Source organism: Cavia porcellus, unplaced genomic scaffold (assembly GCF_034190915.1).
Source record: "Cavia porcellus strain 051 isolate PalLab524CR breed Dunkin Hartley unplaced genomic scaffold, mCavPor4.1 scaffold_25, whole genome shotgun sequence".
Lineage (NCBI taxonomy): Eukaryota > Metazoa > Chordata > Mammalia > Rodentia > Caviidae > Cavia > Cavia porcellus.
The window spans coordinates 25,450,567-25,471,224 of NW_026947508.1; the positions used below are offsets into that span (position 1 = coordinate 25,450,567).

A 20,658-nucleotide genomic window follows, 5' to 3' on the forward strand; every position below is an offset into this window, starting at 1 on the left:
GTCCTGTGAACTTCTTGGGCTTCTCCCAGGGTTACTCTGGCTTCCTCCAGGAAAAGATCAGCAGTCTTCCTGAGTTTCCAACAGCTTAAGAACTATTTTCGCTTTCCAATGTGAGATGTAAGACTTTCTGTCCTCTCTCTGGTCCTTGCTTTTCTTCTTGTACAGAGTTGCCTGAGTGCAACTTAGCCAGCAGAGCTCCTTGTGGACCAGCGGTGCTAATGGATGGTTAGCACTGCCTGAGATAGGACAGGTGGGTGTTTGCATTTTTCAGAACGAATGAAACAGACCACTGGCATCCAGTAACTTTAATTTAATACAAATTGATCATAACTCACAAAATGGGCAACATCTTTAAATAAAAATACTGTCGGGGATGGCCCAGATTCTGGGACTTGAGAGGGCAGGGAGGGATGAGGATTCCTCTTGCTCGTGGGTATGTGGCAGTTGTGAGTAGGTGCCCCTCAAGTTCAGCTGTGCTAGCTCCTTTGGGATAGTTGTACTCAGAGACCTCAAGTATAGAACCAAGGCCACAGCTCTGGGAAGAAAGGCCAAGGCTACAAAGACATTTTAACTTGGTCTTTCAGGTTCATGCCTTGGGCTGTCATCTCTGGGCAGGAATACAATCACAAGGACACTACAGAGCAAGACACCACAGGACACACCACAGTTGGATGCTATAGCAACAAATGTGGATGGGCACCATCCATGCTAATGCTCTAGTAAGCCTTTTTGTATGGCTGAGGTCAGAAAGAGGAAAACTACATTTCCCAGACTCCTTTGTAGCCAAGGTTTAGAATCTGTCTTGTTTCCATAGAGTCCCTTGTAGCGATATGGGATTTTGAAACCTGAGTTAAGTAGGAGAGGCACACCTCAGGACGTACATTTGCTGGCATGGATGGTGCCAGAGAGCTCTACAAGCAGCAGCTGCTGATGCAGCAACTTCCTGCTGATGGGAGCAGCCTTCCCGGTCACAACAGACATGATGAATCTGGCAGCTGGGAGTTGTTCCTGGAAATTCAGCAAAGACTGCTCCTCTAGCCCTTCCAACAATTTTGAAAGTCACCAGGGAGCTAGTAATAAATCCTCATCTAATTAAGCCAGCTAAAGTGGCTCTTGTTTCTGCAGCAGGATCCTAAGTGAGATAGATGTCAAGTCAGAAGGCAGGACCTAGCCACGGGCCCCTCCTGGAGCGCAGGTCTTGATCAAAACAACTGCATCCAGCACCTTCTCTGCAGCCTAGCAGGTCACAGAGGCTTGGTTGAACAGGGCTGGCTAGACTCTGTCCAAAGCTGCTGGGGACCTTGATCATCCATTGATGCTTGTCCTGCAGATGCGTTTAGCTGATAGACTCTACATCAGTCCCCAGGGTGCCCTTAGGTTGTGGCTAAGAAGGGGGTGACATGGTGACACAGAAACACATGGACTCAGCTACTGGGTGCCTTCCACATGCCACAGCATCCTCTCTGACTTGCTGATCAGTGGGAAAAGAGCTCTTGGTACGTGGGTGGCAGGAGAGGGTGCGCCTCAGACAACTCTAGGAACAGCTATTGCCTATGTACTGTGGGCTTGGTGGGGTAAGGGTAAAATGGTCCGTTGCTAGCTCAGTCAAGGGCAAGTGTTAGGTCACAGACACAGAGGATTCTGTGTATCTCTCAAGTTGTCAACCACTAGCCACATCTGACATATCTTGAGACCAGGGCAGCTGGGCAGGAGGGGGACAGACAGAAGGAGGTAGTCCCCTGCCCTTGAGAGGATGGGGGTGAGGTTGGGCAGGAGTTGCCCTGAGGAGAAGTCATGTCACGTTCCCATCAAAGTCAGAGCTACAGAATATGAATGCTGGGAGGAAGCTTAAGAATCACGGAGCACAACCTCCATCTCACGGACGGGGTAAAGGAGGTGGATGGGTAAACACCTGGCCTGAGGTCTCAGAATGGTGGATGTGGGCCAAGTCCAGGCCTCCTCTGCTGGGCCGGGCTTTTGCTGGTGGTAGTGGCCCAGGAGGCTTTGGGCCCTTGGCACAGATTAGATACGGACTGTATTGATCCGCAGTGGCTGGACATTCTTGCCATTGGCGTGGCTCTGGCCAGGGCTGAAGTAGGAGCAGAGCTTGCCTGGGAACTTCTCACGGAAGGTGTAGAGCCAGGACATGTCATCAGCATTGTAGAAGATAAGCAAGCCCTGGTCATAGTCCAGGAAAACACCCACCTTGTCCAGCTTGTCACGGACATTGAGCCGTGTCCAGGGCTCCGTGCAGGCACTGTACTGGTTACCATCGTGCATGACAATGCAGTAGAAGCCACGGCTGGGCTGGATCTGGATGCTGCCCTTGCGGCTTGCGGCCTCATGTGCCAGCCCGATCACCCACTGGGTCTTCTCTGCCACCACCACCTCCCAGTAATGGACACCGCTACTGAAGGCCTCAGAGCCCAGCACCGACACCTCCACGTCAAAGCGCTTTGGGGAGTCCTGCAGTGGCTGTGGGTGCAGGTTCCCATAGGCCACGATGGTGCAGTCATCAGAGAGGATCAGGCGCTGGTGGGCAGTGCCTGGGTCCAGGGTCAGCGCAGCTGGCACTGCAGGGGATGGAAGAGGGGGAGATGATCAGTGGAAACAAGGCTGTCGAGCCACTTCTCAGTTCTTTCCTGAGGACAGGGTTCTGATTGGGTCCCAAGAGACCACTAACCCCCTGTGTAACCCTAAATATGAGCCTGTCCTCTCTCTGCCTCACTTCCTCCTCTGTAAAACAGAATGGCAATGGCTAAGGTCCTGGTTAGTCACTGCCTGGGGGCCAGGACAAGGAATATACTGGACACTCCACAAATGTGTGTAGAATGAACATGTGAGAACCAGAAGGAGAGAATTTTAGAGCTGGGGGTGGGGGTTAAGTTTAAAGATCACCCAAGTATTGCTGCCCCCTAGAGAGAAATCTGGAAATTTGTGAAGGTATTTGGGTTGTATTCCTGGCAGTGGGATCCAGGGATGCTAAAGACCCTGAATGAAATGCACAGGATGGTCTTGCCCTAGTAGGAAGGACTGTCCATCCCTGATCACCAGCAATTTTCTTTCTTTCCTTTTTTTCCTTCTTCCTTCCTTCCTCTCCCCTCTCCCTTTCTCCCTCTCTCCTCTCTCTCTCTTCTTCCTTCCTTCCTTGGTACCAGGAATTGAACTCAGGGTCCTGTGCTTGCCAGGCAGGCACTGCGCTGCTGAGCTGTATCCCCAGCTCCGCCTGCAATTTTCAAATGTTTCACTAGACTTTCCTACGGACAAAAAACAAACAAAACTGGATCTAACCCCATTATACGAACAGACAAAATAATTCCTGCAGTTTTAATAGATACGGAATGTTCTGGAACATGACAACCAAAGTGAGGGAAAGTTGGATTTTGTGAGGGTGCCTTGAAACTGCATTATGAATTGTTCAGTGTTTTGGAAAATAGGTTTCTAAGGACTGATATAATCTACCTACACACTAGGATGGCATTTGAAGCACAGTGGTGTTTTACCTAGGATATAACCATCTGTCTACTTTGTTATATTTTCTAGCATGGTTCTAAGTGAGCATCTACATATTGATGTAAAATATTTTATTAGTAATACTTTCTGTTTCTCCTTTGGAGTATATCTATATATGTACATATAGTTATACACATACATATATACTTGAAGTTGTGAAAAGGTTACATGATCTTGGATACATTCCAAATTATCTGTTATGACAAGCAGACATATCTGAAAACCGATAATTCTAAGGCAACACTTCCATTTGACAAATGGGGAAACAGACCTGGAAAGGGATTATGACTAACCTTAGGTCAGCAAATACTGACAGAGCTGAGAAAAATCCAGGAGGCCACCATCAACATGGCTCCAGCCCTCTCTGCCATCAGTCACTGGCCACCCTCACCCTACTTAGGCCCAAACCTTTTTCTCCACCCTCCCGACCCCCTGCGGGTTCTCAGCCCCTCTTTGCTACTGGGATCACACATGGGAGCCTTCTCCGGGCCCAGCAGCTGGGCTTCCCTCTCCTTTGGAATCCCTGCACCAAGTCCCTGCACAATGCCTGTCTCCTGTGCCTACATCCATCCAATCCCTTCCTACCAGCAGGGCAAGGACTGTGTACTAGTCACCTCGGCTTTCTTCTGTGTGTCCAGGGTCCAGAGCCTGGCATGGCACAGCCTTGTGGAAAAGCTCAGCAAATTAGGTTAACCCCATTTGGGGTGGGCAGGTGGTACTGGTTGGGTCACCTGTGTCTGGGCTGGCTATACCAGCTGAGCAGGTCTGACCTCAAAAATCTCAAGAACTTTTGTCAAGACCTTTGTTTATTTTCTCTTCTGAGGGTGCTGAAGAGTCAGCCACAGCAGCAGAGGGAATCTGGGCTCCTGTAGTCTGGATGGTCATCGGTAGGCTAGATCGAGACAGAGGGATGGAGTGGGGAGGGGACACTAACTAGTTCCTCAGGGTGAAGGACTTCTCATTCAGTCCCCTTATCTAGTGGAGCAGGGACCTGATGGCACTCGGCTGGAGCAGTACTCCCTGCTCAGGTACTTCCATGGGCTGTGTACATGCAGAGAAACAAAATGACAGTGATGGCGATGTCCCAATAGGGAGCCACACCAGGCCCTGACTGCTTCTGTTCCTTCGTCTACTAACAAACTAACTGCTGGCGTGTGTCAAGCCCCTTCCGTGGTCTCTGTCAGGAGCAAATTTGGTTTTACATTGTGTGCTCTTCTTACTGCTCTTAGAACTCAGAAGGAAGTGTGGAAACAATGCTCTCTGCGAACAGCAAGGTCAACGGCAACACAAGTCTCTATCCAGGGACAAAAAAGAGGGAGCCAGGCGCAGAACGACAGAGAATCAGTGGATGAAGGCTTTGTCTCTAACCTGACAGGTCGCAGGGCAGCAGGTGGAACCCGAGGGCTCTCACTCTGTGGAATGTGGGGAATTCCCACAGCGGGGAGTGTCGGGGAGTGCCGGGAGGAGGTGGAAGGGGGTGTGGGGCTGGGGGAGCCAGGGAAGAAAACTAATTAGATACAGATGGAGCTACCCCAGGCAGAGAGATGTGTGTACAGCAGAGGGGTGAGATGGGCAGGGGGCCTAGGCAGCAGCACTCTGAATGCCAGAGTGGGGGGTTGGGGTGGGGAACCTGGGTTTCATATTCCAGGTGCCCAGAATGATCTGAGACCTGCAACAGGCGAAAACCCAGGCTCGGGGCAGAAGGGTCAAAAGTCTGGCAAGCACACATGAGAACTTAGCCTTAGACTCTAAAGTCTACCTTGGGCAACGCGGAATACTCTTCAGACACTGATGAGCTGGGAAGGCAGCCACACGAGCTCTCCTGTGGCTCTAGAAGCCTACATAGTGGAGGAAATTCTGATCCTACCGAGAACCCACTGTAATTGCACGGGGTGGGACTAGGGGCTGCATGGCTTTCTAGGGGACAAGGCCAGGGGCAGGGCCTGGTATTTTCATTAAGCAGGGGCCGTGGGCTGACGCTAAGGAAGCTTTCACAGCCCTCATCATTATCAGAGGGGTCCTGTCCCCCAGGCCTTCCTCCACCCTCCCCAAGATGGTAACTAGAGTGAGACAAGAAGCGGGTGTGGCAACTCCTGCCCCCTGGGATGGGCTGGCAGCCTTCCCATCCATTCTTTACCCTCTGGAGAGGTGGCAGAACAGCTGTCACCTCTATTTTACAGGGCAGAGCTTATTTCTAGGTCATGGGACTTTGAATTTGGAAACACGAAAATGCCATCATGAGGCAACTGACTGATCTCCAGGTGTGAAGCCTCTCTGAGGCCTGGGTGCAGAGGCTTGCAGCAGGGGTCAACCACTGTGCAGGCTACAGGAAATGCTTCCCGGCCCCTGTCAACTACCCCCCAAGTATCAGAGAAAGCTCTGCCGGACACAGCCCAGCACCACTCTTGGCTGCCAGTAGCCTGTGTTTCTTCATTCTCAAGAACAGGGGACCAGGGGTGGTGGGTTGGAAATGTATTCACTTTTTTCTCTAGCCAGGCTTTTAAATAATCTGGGGGCTTGGGGCTGGGGTTTTAGCTCAGTGGCATAAGCGCCTGCCTTGCAAGCAGGCAGTCATGAGTTTGATCCCTGGTACCAATAAAAATGAAAAAGACCAAAAAAAAAAAAAAAAAAAAATCTGGGGGCTCCAACCTACTCAGGCCCTTGGCTGCATAGAGCAGACAATGCAGAAATCTTCATATGCTCTACCTCCTGGGAACATAGTGTAGTCCTAGGGGTACATATCACCACTGTACCTATTTGACAGAAGAGGAAACTAAGGCTCCCTGAGGTAAATGGTTTGCTCAAGTTGTCATTTGCAGTGAAAGCAGAGTTGGAATGTGGGCTGAGGTCTTTTTACATCCTGTTCTCTTTCTGGTAGCCCCAGAAAGCCTGCTCAGCAAGACAGAGGAACCATTTGTTAGCATTGTTGTAAGTACCAAGTAGTTACTATATTACAGGATTATGATCATTAAGGAATAATTTGATTCTTACAGTTTACTATGGAAAATATATGCAACTAACCCTCTTCTAGAATGAGGAAAGTGGGTACTTTGCCTTGGTTCACACAGTCAGGCAGTAACATGCTGGGACTCAAAGTGATCGGGTACAGGTGAGCAGGGGAGGGAGCAGGCAGCCCCAGGGAGGAGGTGGGGGTGGTGAGAAGAGCAGTGTCTGGTGTCCCTGGGACAATGGCTGCCTGGCCCACAGGGGAGGCTCCCTCCTGGAAGCTGGGGCTATCAGGTCTGGCAGGCAGAAGGGGGGCAGTGGGAGGTGCACGGCAGGGGTGGGTGGTGGTTGAGAGAGGTCACTCCAGAGCAGGGGAGTGACAGGTGCCAGATGGGGTTCTCAGGGGACCCAGTAGGAAGCCGGAGCTTTAGGGGAGGGGCTGGCAGGCAGGAAGCTGCTAGAATCCACAGCCCAGTCCCTGGGGATGCCCCTCCCGCCTGCACATAAAGGACTCTGGTGCTGGCAGGGAAGCCAGAGTGACTTCATAGGCCCCATAGACAAAGGAAGGGGCCCAGTGAACAGGGTCACTGTTCTTTGAAGTCCCAGGGGCCTCTGGTCTGAGCAGGATGCTCTCTTCTGTGGACAGAGTGCTCTGGCGCAATGGTTCTCAACTCAAGCACTTTTGCTTTCTGGGGGACAACTGGCCGTGCCCAGAGACACTCATTACTAGGACCGCCATGCACACAGGACAGTGGCCAGGCAGGCTGCCTAGCATCTCACCAAGTGTGTAGGGCAGTGCCCACAACAAGGCTTCACAGTCATTGTGCTGAGGTCAAAAACCTTGCTGATGAGCCATCAGCAATCTGCCTCCCTGGCTGCTGCCTTGTGAGCAAGGTGAAGAGGAACATGGCGTCGTCCCCTTTGTCCCTGGAAGGGACTTGTCCAAGACTGGGCTGCAAGTTTCTTCATTCAGTATTTACTGGGCACCTGCTATCTGCTCGGCACTATTCCAGAAGCAGAACTGGGACTAGGACTCATTCTTTTTATTCCTCAACAAATACTGACTGTACCAGCTTCTAACCCCTCAGAGTTCACAGTCCAGACAGGGCCACCTACAGAGACACTAACAAAACCGTGAAACTGGAAAAGTCCAGGACTGCCTGGAGAAATCCAGGAAGGCTTCTCAGAGGAGGAGTTTAAAAAAAAGTGACATGTGAAGGAAAACAGAAGTTGATTATCAAAGACCAAGGACAGCATAGAGGGCTCCAGACAAGGGGAACAACGTAAGCAAAGCTGTGGAAGAGAATGTGGCTCACCAAAGGCCTAAAGATGGTTCACTGTGGCTGAGTGCGATGGAGGGAAGAATGAGAGGCTGAATGCCATGCTGAGCTGCCTAGACGGACTCTCTGAACTGTGACAGGAATGCAGCAGGTGGCAGCTGAGGCTATGAGTGCCCCCTAGACCATCTACCTGAGGGGTTCCCCTGGAGCTGGGGAGAGAATGGGGGCTGACATTTTTGCCTTCCTTGAGTAACGCTGCTTCCATACAGGTACCCCCATCTTCCTGGCCCCGTGTGATGTCCCTCTGGGGCTGGGAGTAGAGAGTGAGCTCTACCCCAGGAGGACACTCAGGGCACCATCCAGTCCACTAGAGAATGAGTCCCTCCCTGCTCCCTGTGGCTCCTTTGTGAAAAAGGGTACAGAGTGACATGTGGGAGCACTAGGGACCTCCTTTCACATCTGTGAAATCAGTCATGACCTATCTGGTGAGGCCCCAGTCACCTGTAGGGGAGCCCCAGCTCTGGGGTCCAGCATGCACTCCACACAGTGACTGCCCTGGTCCCTGGCCATCCTTCCAGGTCCTCCGTGTCGTGGGGTCACCATGCCACAGGCCCCCACACCCCTCAGCTTCAGCACCCAGGCCCAACACCTGTTCTGACCCTTGCCCCTCATCTCCTGTTGTCCCTGCGGGCTCCAGGCACCTGTGAGTGCCTTGTCTCACTGGACTGCTGCAATTTGGTTGCTTGTGTCTCCTCTGACCTCTAAAAGTGCTTCAAAGGACTTTTACTGGTCATAGAATGCAAAGGAATGAATCCAGACAGGTAGAAATGTGAATCCTGTGTGACCTTAGAAAATGAGTGAGCTACTCTGACCCTCAATCTCCCCCACAGTCCCCGGGTGACACATGTAAGACCACAGAATGTACGACTACAAACTAATTAGCTTAGTTTGTAGGAGCACAGGCTCTGGGATTTGCTTTAGAGTTTTAATGTTGGCTGCACCATTTAAAATTGTGACCATGGACAGGTTCCTAACAGCTCAGTGCTTCCGTTTCTTCATCTGAGAAGGCGGGGCATTAATAATGCTCCCTCTTAGGAAGAATTCCCTTCTGCGCTGTCTTGCTGACTCAGGCATACACAGGCTTCCCCGCTGTCTGAAGACTTGAATCTGCCCTTGTGGGTTCAGGAAGACACTGAATCTTAGGCTGTGCTAACCCAGTTAGAGACCCATGTAGGTCCTTCCGAGTCCACGCAGACTTCTTATTACCTACTTCTCATCTCAGCTGGGAAAGGTGGAGCCATCAGAAGACAGCCACTACAAGCTCCCGCCTCTCTGTCCAGCGCCACAGACTCTACTTTCTCTGGGCATCTGGGGATGGACTATCAGCCTCAGTCTCACAGCAGATCCCACGCTGGGCGGCGGCCAAGGCCACGGCTCCAGCAGCTCTCTCCATCTTGATTCTGCCCTTCTATTAACTCTACCGTCACCCACAAGTAGGCTCTCATTTATTCTCTCTTGCAAAAACAGCTGCTGGCACATTCTCTCTCCTTCAAAGTGTCATCTTTACTTTATTAAAAAGCTTTTGCACAACATAAGAAATCACCAATGGAGTGAAAACACAACTTGCAGAGTGGGAAAAAATTATAGCCAGTCGTCCCTCAGACAAAGGACTTAAATCTAGAACATAAAAAGAACTAAAAAAAATCAGATCCCCCAAATTCAAAGACCCAACACAAAAATGGGCATCTGATATGAATATGTACTTCTCAAATGAAAAAATGCAAATTGCAAATAAATACATGAAAAAATGTTCAACATCATTGGTCATTTGAGAGATGCAAATTAAAACAACACTGAGATTCCATCTCACTCCAGAAAGAATGGTTATCATCGAAAAATCAACTGCCAACAAATGCTGGCAGGGGTGGGGGAAAAAGGCACGCTTCTCCACTTTGGTGGGAGTGTAGACTGGTACAATCATTGTGGAAATCAGTGTGGAGATTCCTCAAATAACTAGGACTAGAGGTCCCATGTAACCCAGCTATTCCCCTTCTTCCCAGAAGAATTAAAAACATCATAGTACAGCCATATATGTGTGCCTGTGTTTATAGCAGCAGTTTGTAATAGCTAAATCTTAGAAACAGCTCAAATACCCATCAACCGAGGAATGGATAAAAAAGATTTTTTTAATATAATGGAGTACTACTCAGCCATACAGAAGGATAAATTTTATAGGTAAATTCATGCAACTTGAGACCATACTCGTATGTGAAACAAATCAGACACATATATGCAAATATTGTATTGCCTCGCTAGTGTGAGAGGCTGAATGAGTAAGTAAGATCCAAAATGGACAGTAGATATTGTGAACTGGGAAAAAACTGTTCGAAAGAAAAGGCAAACTGTGATGGAAAGGGGAAAGCAAGAAGGGGAAAAATAAAAAATATATTTATATATGGTTAGGACAGTTATATAGTTAGTTTCTCTTAGTTCACTGAAAAGAAAGGTTTGTGCTAATATTGTTCAGACAAGATATCATGCCTGTATCTCTGTTTGGTGCCAGGAATTGAACTCAGGACCTCATGCTTGCCAGGCAGGTGCTGTGCCACCGAGCTATATCCTCAGCCTCCTTGTGCCTGTATCTTGTACTGTGAATAACTACTAGGAAGACAATACCCAATGCATTAATTATTGTAACTCTCCTACTGACCTGTTTTGAAACTCTGTTTTATTGTTATTTTTTTCTCTTTAAAATTAAAAAAAGTGTCACCTCCACCCCTTATCTCCCGTTTTCTGTCCTCCTCCCCTTGGCCTCCAGGATGCTGTGCTGCCCTCCTACCTCGCTGGCTGCTCCTTCGGGTCTTCCTGGCTGAGCCCTCTGTCTGTCCCCGACTTCTAGAAGTGCTCCTGGTTCCAAATGCCACAGTGGCCCCCTCTCTTCTCTATCATCTTTACTTCCCAGATGACCCATCCAGGCCCACTAACTGCTGTCCTTGTACTGATGACATCGGCCCTGATGTATACATCAGGCTGCATACTTCATTCCAGTGGCCTTTCCAACACCTGCATGAGGCCTCAATCCTGTTGGCGCTCCCTCTAAATACATCCTAACCCTGACCACTTCTCACTGCCCCCTGGCAACACCACTCTCCAAGTCACCATGGTTATGCAGTTGTCTCCTCCGGCCTTTACCCCTTCCAGTTTATCCTTATCCTGGAAGCCAGAGGGATTTTTTAAAACCTCAGACTGCTTCACGTTATATCAATGCCCCAAATTCCCCAATGGCTTTGGTCTCAACATAGAATTTGAAGTACTCACCCTGCTTTTCTCCTCCACTCTCCCTTACCATCCCAGTCCAAGCCACCTGACCCCTTTTCCTGTCCCTTGAACACGTCAGGCAAGACTCTGCTTCCCTGCATCTGCTGCTCTTCCCTCTGATACGTACATGGTTTACCCTCCTTTCTCCGATCTCTACTCTGATGCTTCCTTCTCCTTGAGGTCTTCTATCTGAACCCCCTATCTAAAAGCTCTATCCTAATTTAACTTCCTTGAGCTCCCTTTCTTTTTCTTCATCAGTATCTAACACGTTACGTGCTTTTTCACTTACTCCTTTGTTTACCTTCTTTCCCCTACCCTGGGATGTAAGATCTGCAGGAGAGAGGTTGTGCCTATTTTGATCTCCCCTTGATTTCAGCACCTAGAACAGTACCTGGTGCGGGGAAGGTGCTCTGCCTGTACTGTGTTTAGAATGAACAGATGATGTGCCCAGGGCCTCAGTAAGAAGGTCCCCGAATTATGATGATTCCATTCATGATTTTTCAAGTACAACGGGGGAAGAAGTGACACAAACTGTATCTCGAGTTCTGAACTTCAGTCTTTCTCCCAGTGATGCCCACACAGGGTGTGATATTCTCAGGCAATGCTGGGCATCATGGTAAGCCACATAATCATGTGGGAAATAAAATAGGGTCCCCTGAGTTGCTAAGCTAGGATGCTCAGTGGATTAGTCATGTTAATAGTGTTTTTGACTTGGGATATTTTCACCTTACAATGGTTTACTTATTAAGATGCAACCCTGCTGTCAGCGGAGGAACATCTGTACCTCCATGAGGGGAATGGTATACTGTGGAGCCTGTGTCATGGTCCTGTGAGCATTTACTGAGCTGGGCGATTGGTGAGTGTTCAGCACAGCCCTGGGGCACAGCAAGTGCTCAGCAAAGCACTCTGCTCATTCTCTGTTCTGGCCCCTGCTATGTTTAGGGGAGGGGAGGGGCTGGGCTGGGCTGGGCGTGCCCACCTGAGTCCACCTGGATAACCCATGACTCTCCTAGGGCCTCTCAGGTAGTGGTGGGCAGGGCCTCACCTGGATGGATGTCCTGGAACAGGGACTTCCAGATGGTATACTGCAGAGGGCCTGTGTACTTGGATGTTGGGAAGTCTTCATACGTCAGGTTGGTCTCGTGGATTTTTCCCTTAAGCCTGGAAGGACAGCAGGAGAGAAGGTTGTATTGGGTGGGGACTGGATTCTTGCCTCACTGCTGGGTCTTTGCAGTGAGAAGCCTCAGGACTTGGGTGAAAGTGTCATACCATTTCCGATCTCTCTAGCTGTTACTCTCAGTTTTCTAGTCTTTTATTTTATTTATTTGTTTTGGTACCAGGGATCGAACTCATGACCTCGCGCTTGCCAGTCAGGTGCTTATGCTGCTGAGCTAAATCCCCAGCTCCAATTTTCTAGTCTTTAAAATGAGTAACAAGTTAGCACCTGCCTTCTAGGGTTGTTGTAAAGATCACATAACATAACGTACCAGACACTTAGCTTGGCTTTAGGGCCAACACCAAATGTATGATGTTAGCAACCCATGTTATTATTGAGGGTGGTTTTGGGGCAGAGTGATTTGAGCATGAGTTTTGGCTCCATCTCGGTTAGGGGTCTAAGCCAACTGATCTAGCTTCTCTGCATTTCAGTTTCTACATGTATGAAACAGGGATGACAGTGGCCACCACCTACAAGGGAGCTGACAGAATTATAATAATATAAGGCCTTTACAGAATAACAGCATCAACATTAGTATAAATAACATGATGCGTTACAGGTAAGTATATATTGTATATATTACTATATATTACTTGTTCATTATAATGTAGACAGAATGTATCATATACAGACCAATACAACTACATGAGGCATCAGCACAAGCTGTGGCACATAACAGATGCCCCACAAAGGATTCACAAAGATATGAATAAATGGATTCTTGCTGACAGCTCCATCTGCCTCCACCTCACTACCTCATACAGGTTGGGAGAAGCTGGCCACTCTGGGAAGGCCCCAGAAGTGGCACTTACCGCTCAGAAAGGGAGGCCACACCAGCCAGGAAGGTGTGCCGGTCGGTCTCAGCCAGCCGCTCCTGCAGGATCTGGGCACCCTCCTGGACCTTGCGCAGCTGCTGGCTGTAGCGCTGGACCTTCTGCTCGATGTCGGTCAGTGTGCGTGCTGTGTCCGCCTCCAGCTCCTCCAGCATGGCTTTCTGCCGCTCCCGTAGCAGCCGGTGCAGCCGCTCGAAGGCCTCGCCGATGGTGGTCCGCAAGCTCTTGGTGGAAGACTGTGGGGGACAGTTGTCAGGGGTTATGGCAGGGGGAGCACTGGGGTGATTCCGAAGGGAGAGGGAGAGACCGAGAGGTTTGGCACACAGCTGGAAAGGGTAGGAAGGAGCACCTGGTGAGGATGGCACATGTGGGCCTGGCATGGCCAGGACAGCACAGAGTTCCACGTGGTCCTCTAGGGTTGTGGAGGTTAGGGTTGAGGACGCTGCTCAGATTCTTGGCATGGGGGTGGGAGAGGCTGGGCAGGGAGAACCGCTACAGCCAGTCTGGGATATACAGAACTCTTTGTTTTTAGCACTTATCTGTGGTGCTTTAGAGGAGATTGCTGGGGCCCAGAATCTGTAATAAAGGGGCACTCAGACTGGCGCTGGTTTGCCCTGGGAGCCCAGAGGCATGCGGAAGATGTGCTTGCCTCCAGCATGGCAGATCAACCCACAGAACCCTGAGGGAGGTAAGGATGCGGTGTAGCAGCAGTAGTAAGAGTTCTGCTTGGGGAAAAAACAGTTTTCTTACTGATCTTTGTTTCTTTATTCTTTTTACTAGTCCACAGCATTCGCCACCCCTTTCTAGGCAAAGTACCCTACCCCCTCTGAAAATGTGCGCATGTGCTCAATAGTGGCAAGCTTGGAGAGGCTTTGTCTTTGCCCATCCTGAGGCAGTGACCTCCAGCTTCCTGTGCATGCATTACTAAATTATCTCTGTCTCTTATTTTATCCTTCACTGTATCCCTCATACAGGCAATTGGGGCTCCTGGGCAGCTCCCTGCCAGGAGATGACAAGATCATGGAGGTCAGAGAGCTTCATAAAGTGCAATGGGACATTGGTGGTCACTTGCCTTTCGTGCCACTCCTAAGATTCCACAGGTAAGGAACAAGAGCTAAAGTATAAGGCTTTTGTCACAAGAAGTAAGCACAGATTTGCATGGCTCTCTCTGCCCAGTGGGTACTGCAAGGCTCCAGAAGCACAGGTTTTGATGCCTGGAAGCCCAGGGAACAGTCCCAGCTCTGGTCTCTAGCTGGGGGCAACCTCAGTGGCCTAAACTCTATGAATTTCAGTTTTCCTGTCTGAAAGGGGTAAAATAACAACATGGCGGGGGGTGGTGAAGTTGAAGTAAGGAATGTTCATCCACTCAGTGGCCAGGTCTCAGGTATGGAGAAAGAACTTGGTTAAAGCAAAGGGATCAGTATTAACAGGTGTGTCCTGGGAGTCCTCATGGAGAATAGACTGCTAAGCTGGGCCTAAGGACGGGCATGGTGTCAGCTGGGGTGCGTGCATGTGTGTGTGTGGTGGGGGGCGGGCAGGCAGAGGGAGCAGCCTAAGGAAAGGCAGGAAGCTAGGACACACGGGATACTGCAGCATGTGGGGCCTTCCTCTGCAATTTCACTTCATGGGATTCAGGCTGGCAGTTCACGGAGTCAGAGACCCCACTGTGCTCAGTGCCCAGGGCTCTGCGGGAAGCTTCACAAAGGCCCAATTAGGGCTTCTTCCCTCCCGCTCAGCTGCTGGCCTGCAGGAAGAAGGCTGGCAGTGGGCCAACCTCCCTGCGCATGCCCACCCAGTGTGCTGGGCAGACAGAGTGGAGGGGGGGCTGGGATGGATGGCCAGGCTGCAGGGGCCTCCCCGAGCTCCTCACCCAGGGGAGCGCTGCTGAGGCCCACTGTGATGGGAGGGTGAGGTCTGCTCCATCCCTCCACTCGGCATTCTCCTGCGCTGCCCCCAAGGTCCCCAATCCATTGCTACCTGGCGTGGCTTCTGCAGCAGCCTGGACCATCAACCCCTACTGCTGACTGAAAGGCTGGTTCAGCCTCTCCTCTCTGGGTGCTCTTCCTCTGCCACTTGAGCTCCTGGAGTTGCTGCAGGACAACTCCTTCCTACCATCCTGCATCCCTTCCCTTCTCCTCCATGCCTACTGTTCTGAGGATGGCTACCAAGTCCACAACATGGGTTTCTGAGCAGCACATCTCTTTGCCAACTATCTCCTCAACACATCGCCCTGGGGTCCCACAGGTCCCTCCAACTCATTTGGTTCACATGGCCACTCCTGTCTTTGTCCTCAAATTCACTGCCACAGTGATCCTTCTAAAGTATAAACTGTGTCATAGCCCATACTGTGTTTAAGAACCTTTCTTAGCTCTTTGACAATAGTAAAATGCCAAAATGCCTTAGCCTAGGTGTCAAAGCCCTTCTCAAGTTGATTCTAACTTATCAATACATTGCAATTTTACCAATCCCTGAGATCAGTTCCTCCCAGTTCTTTATTCAGGTGGCAAGCTCCTACTTATTCTGCAAGACCCAATTTGAGAGTTACTTCCTCTGAGATACCTTAACATTTTCATGAAGTTAGATGTCCCCAGAGTCTTTTGCAAACACTCTTAATACATGGTCCTTCGTGTTGTATTGCTCTAGCTAGTGGATGAGATGCTGCTGGGTAGGAATGACATTTCCTCTGTCGGGGCTGGCAGTCAAGAGCTGTTGAGTAGTAAAGAAGGGACAATTTTGTTCAAGATGGCTTCACAAAGCTGGCACAGGCACTATTTTCTTTCTTTCTTTTTTTTTTTTTTTTTTGTCTTTTTGAGACAGAGTCTCACTGTGCAGCTCAGACTGGCCTTGAGCACACTTTGTAGCCTAGGCTGGTCTTGAACTCACAACAATCCTCCTGCCTTAGCCTCCCAAGTACTGGGATTACAGGTGTACACCAACACACTTGGTTCAGGCTCTATATTCTTTCCAGGCTGGGAAATCAAGTGTCCCAAGGACACGAGAAGATGGGTAGACATGTGAGGGGAGGGGCACATCAGAGTAATAGCCATGGTGGTGTTCCTGAGCATGCCATGATTGGTTCTCCATCCAGCTTGCTGGCCACAAAGCCAACATCCTTCAGGGGACACCCCAGTGTGAGGTTGGAAAATGCCTTGGGCTCTGGAGAAACTACATAGGATGCTCTTAATTTCCACTTACTAGCTGTGTAGCCTCAGGCTGGTGCCTCAACTTCTCCGTGTTTCAGTTTCATTGTTGACAAAACTGGGATAACAACAGCGCCTGCTCCCACTCCAAAGAGTGTTTTATTTTTCTTTTCATTCATTTGCTCTACAACTGCTTATTGTATGTCTGACTCTGTGCTAGATTTTGCAAGTCTTGCTGTGATATAGGTGACACTCTGTGGCTTCAGCTAAACAATGAAGGGAAACACAATTCTCAGCACAGGGAAAGGTTCAGCTCCACAGGAACATCTCAGTTGCTTTAGTGCTTTGGAGGGCAGAGCCACCCTTTCTCCCCACTCTCTTTTTGGTGCCTTGACTGGAAAAGCAGCCTCCGGCCCAGCAGACCACAGCCCCTGGAATACACGGGGCCTGGGGAGGCTGCACCCTGCCAAGGATACATCACACCCCAGGGCCAACCAAGGAAAAACACAGGGCCTGAGGAGGGAGGTCAGACCGCCCCCAGGCTAGGCCACTGGAGGGGCAGGCGCCACAAGAAAGCGAGTCAGGCACCAGGTGAAATATGACCTCAAAGGCTCCATAGGCATTTCTTGTATAAATACCCTAGTCCAGACAGGAAGCAGGCTGGGGGGGAGGGAGCCCCACAGGACCCCCCAGAGGCAGACAGATGGACAGGAAATCTGAGGGGAAGAGGTCAGTGGAGAAAAACAATGGTGAAGGGAGAAGAGGCAAGAATGCTGCCAGAGGAGAGAAAAACAGACCCTTGGGTTCCCGCTCATCCAGAGAGAAGCTTCCCTTTGCTTCTTAGCCCTGGAGAGGTAGAGGCACCAGATACAAGGGGGAAAATGAGGCTGTGCAAAGCAATGAGACCACAGAGTGCTGTGATTGTTTCTATGGAGGGTCCTACTATGAGACACTTTGGAATGTTCTGGAAGAAAGTGTGTCATGCTCTGTCTGGGACTCCATAGTGGATTGATGGCCATGCTAAGGTACAAATCTAGGTTTTTAATGGCCTCTCCAGGCCCCCAGCTGACCTCTGGAGGCCCGGGTGTTCCCAAGGCTGCCTCCAGCTGCACAGCTCTCTTGGGGGAGCAGAGCCAGCCTGAAAGACCCTAGATGTCACTGTGCTGAGCTCCTGGGGTGGAGCTGCTGAGGGAGAGTTGAGGAGGCTCTGCCAGGCTTCTTCCAGTCTGAGGTTCTGAATTGACCCTGCAAAGGCTCAATTGTACAGATGCAAAGACTGAGACCCAGAAAAGTGCCTGGATCAGAACCCATATCCATCCTCTCTGCTGTTTTTCTGGTCCGCATCTCTATTGCTTCAGCCCAGGAGAAGAGATGCCAGCCAGGTTGGCTTAGAGGGGACACGCTTAGAGTTGGCTCCTTACGGATGTGTTTAACAAGGGCTAAATTCTCCCAGCCCTTTAGGACACTGGAGGTTCCTGGGGATCCCAGGTCTCACATCAACTTCCATTCAAAGTGAGGCGAGGTGGCCCTATCGGTAATCCAGATACCTGCCCTTAGATACTATGTGGTCTTATTTCGACAGAGCACCCCGCCCGGCTTCCCCTCTCTTCCTCTGTCTTCCTCATTTGGCCACTAGAAGCCAGGCCGTTTATGGACGGAGGCCCCGCCCATCTCTGTCGGCCCCGCCCCCAGGTCAGGCCCAGCTCACCTTAGTCTCCGCGAGCTGTCGCTTGAGCAACTGCAGTGCCTCGGTGTGCTCCCGCTCACTGTCCTGAAGGGCCTGAAGCTGCTCCTTCAGCTCCCTCTGGAACACACAGGGGTGAGGTATGGGGGTGCTGGCTTTCTGTGGCGATGGGGAGCCCAGTCTTGCCCACTCTTGGGTGTTATCCTGACCGCATCCATCCTTGGTCAGCTCCAAGATACTCCTCAAGTAACAGTTCAACCAGCAATTCCTGTAGAGTCTGTATCCTAAATATCCCCCAGAATCGGTCCCCATCTTTCATCCGGATGTTTGCAAAGCTCTTTGCTGGCTGTCTTGGGGCTTCTGGTCTCCCTGACTGGGGGTTACCGCCACCTTCACAGTATCCCTGTCCTGACCCTGCTGCCGCTGGTTCTGTACTCAGACCTTTGGTGGAAACCAAGGCTGAGCCAGAGCCCAACAGCTACTGACTAACTACCCACAGCCTAAGCCTTCCCCCTGGCCTCCATACTACTCTCAACCCTGTGCTTGTAAAAATTCACCAGAGCTTCTCAGCAGCTCTAAGACAGGCACTAGGATTATCCTCAATTGCAGCAAAAGGCCCACAGAGAGAGGCCAGGCCTGATGGCACACACTGGTAATCCCAGCACTCGGGAGGCTAAGGCAGAAGGAACATCGTGAGTTTGAGGCCAGCCTGGGCTACAAAGTTAGTTCAAGGCCAGCCTGAACTGCACTGCACAGTGAAACCCTGTGTCAAAAAGACCAAAAAAAAAAAAAAGAAAAAGGCACAAAGAGGTAAAAACAAAACAAGCAAGCAAAACAAACAAACAAAACAAACAAACCACAGAGCCAAACATGTAAATATAAAGCCAGAAAGGAACCATAATATTGCCTACCCTCACCTTGAGTACTGGGATTATAGACTTGCACTACCCCCCCCCCCAGTTTGGAAACCACGATTTTGAAGCCAGGTAACATTTTTCTTACAATAGTGACACCTATGTATGATGATCAACAATAACAAATCCACAACAGACAGGACATTGCCATTCACAATAAAAACAGAATCTGTATTACAGGTTTCTTTGTCTCACACGGCACTGCTAGGAACGTTGGCCTTATTTAAACATTTGGTATTTTGTTCCTTATGGATATTTTGCATTATTTTTGATTGAGGAAAGACTTTTAATATTTGCGCTGACTGTGTTTTGGCACCTGCTCCACTCCTGCACCTCCCTCCCTTCCCCCGGTCCCACTTCGGTCTCCACCACCTCTTTTTTTTCATTCCTATTCAGCCAAAGCAGGCTTCTTCCTGTTCCTCTGTCACCCTGACCTTGCCCAACCTCAGGGCTTCACACTGGGTGGTTTCTCTGGCTGATGCCTTTCTCTGTCAGACTGCCTCATAGTGATTTCTCTGTGTCATTCATCGAACTCAGATGCCACCTTTCAGAGTCTCATCTGACCACCCCATGGTCACCTCCATCACAGGCCAGGTGTCATGTCTTCACAGCCCTCCCACTCTCTGAGATGACCTGAAACATTCCCCTGCCTGAGTGTTTACCGCTCATCCCACTCACTGGACTGCAAGCTTCACACAGGCAGGAATCTCATCTGGCTTGTTCTCTGCGGTTTCCCCAGTACCCAAAGTGGCGCATAACATATGGCAGGGCCTCCAGTAGTATTTGTCAGATACCTGAATGGGATGTGGTGGGTGTTCCCCAGCACAGGGTCCAGCTGCCTGCACTTACTGAGCTGCAGCCAGTTGTCCTCCTGTCTGCCCCTCCTCCCTCCCCGTATTAGCACATGAGTCCTCCAGGGTAGGTCCCTACTTCTCCCTCTCTCTAGGTTCTATACCCAGCAGCCACCTGGCACTGAGCTAGGGCTCCAGGAAGTTTGCCAGGTGAATGAATTGCCATGGAAACAGCCTCTGAGCAGCGGTTAAGATCCCCCAACAGCTTGGGTTGAGTGGTCCCAGGGAAGCTGAGCTATCAGTTTATTTCCCCTTCCTCCCACTCATTTGTCTTAGTAGACTAGGGAGGATCCTCAGCAAACATCTGGTTCAACTAATTTTAGACTGGCAACATGGACAAATGGTTATGATGACATGCTAAGAGAAGAATGCAGAAAACAAAATTATCTTTGCTTACTATTGCTTATTCATTTAATAACTATTTATTGACCAACTACTATGTACCAGGTACTGCTGAAGCACTGACATTTTGGCAGAGAGCAACACAGATACAGTCTCTGCCCACTGGGGGTCCTATCTCAAGCTAGTGTAGAAGACAGGCAATCAACAAAAAAAATAATCAGAGTGTGGGGTGATTACTAATAGGCTTTGGACCCCAGAAACAAATCAAGCAATATGGGATGAGGGAACAACTTTACATAGGGCAGTCAGGAAGATTTCTTGAAGCACATAACACGAAAGATGGCAGCCAGGGGATGAGGAGGAGCCAGCTGTGAAATCAGGGGAAAGAAAAATAGAAGCTGCATGTTTTACGAGAGGAGAGAACTTGTACAGACATAGTGGCTGGAACTCCAGCAGCCATCTCAGGCCATGAGGCAACTATAAAGATGGAAGTCATAAAGTCAAACTGGAAGCGCAGAAGGAAGGAATCTGGGCTCTCAACTCTGGGGCAGCTACACCCTCACTAGACACAGTGATGTGTAAGAAGCTGGTTCTCTAGAGGGAAAAGAAAACAGACAAGGA

The 20,658-nt window shown here is 50.0% G+C and overlaps 1 protein-coding gene across 1 annotated transcript in view; it reads right to left on the reverse strand.

Annotated features, from left to right (window-relative positions):
- Positions 1 to 290: 290 nt before the first annotated feature.
- Trim62 (tripartite motif containing 62) overlaps positions 291 to 20,658 on the reverse strand; it is a 30,506-nt gene continuing 10,138 nt past the window's right edge. The window contains exons 2-5 of the mRNA XM_063236005.1: positions 17,955 to 18,050; positions 13,086 to 13,342; positions 12,103 to 12,218; positions 291 to 2,573 (exon numbers count right to left, since the gene is read on the reverse strand). Of these exons, the coding sequence (XP_063092075.1) occupies positions 2,023 to 2,573; positions 12,103 to 12,218; positions 13,086 to 13,342; positions 17,955 to 18,050 (1,020 nt within the window). The 3' untranslated portion in view covers positions 291 to 2,022. The remainder of the gene's footprint in view (positions 2,574 to 12,102; positions 12,219 to 13,085; positions 13,343 to 17,954; positions 18,051 to 20,658) is intronic.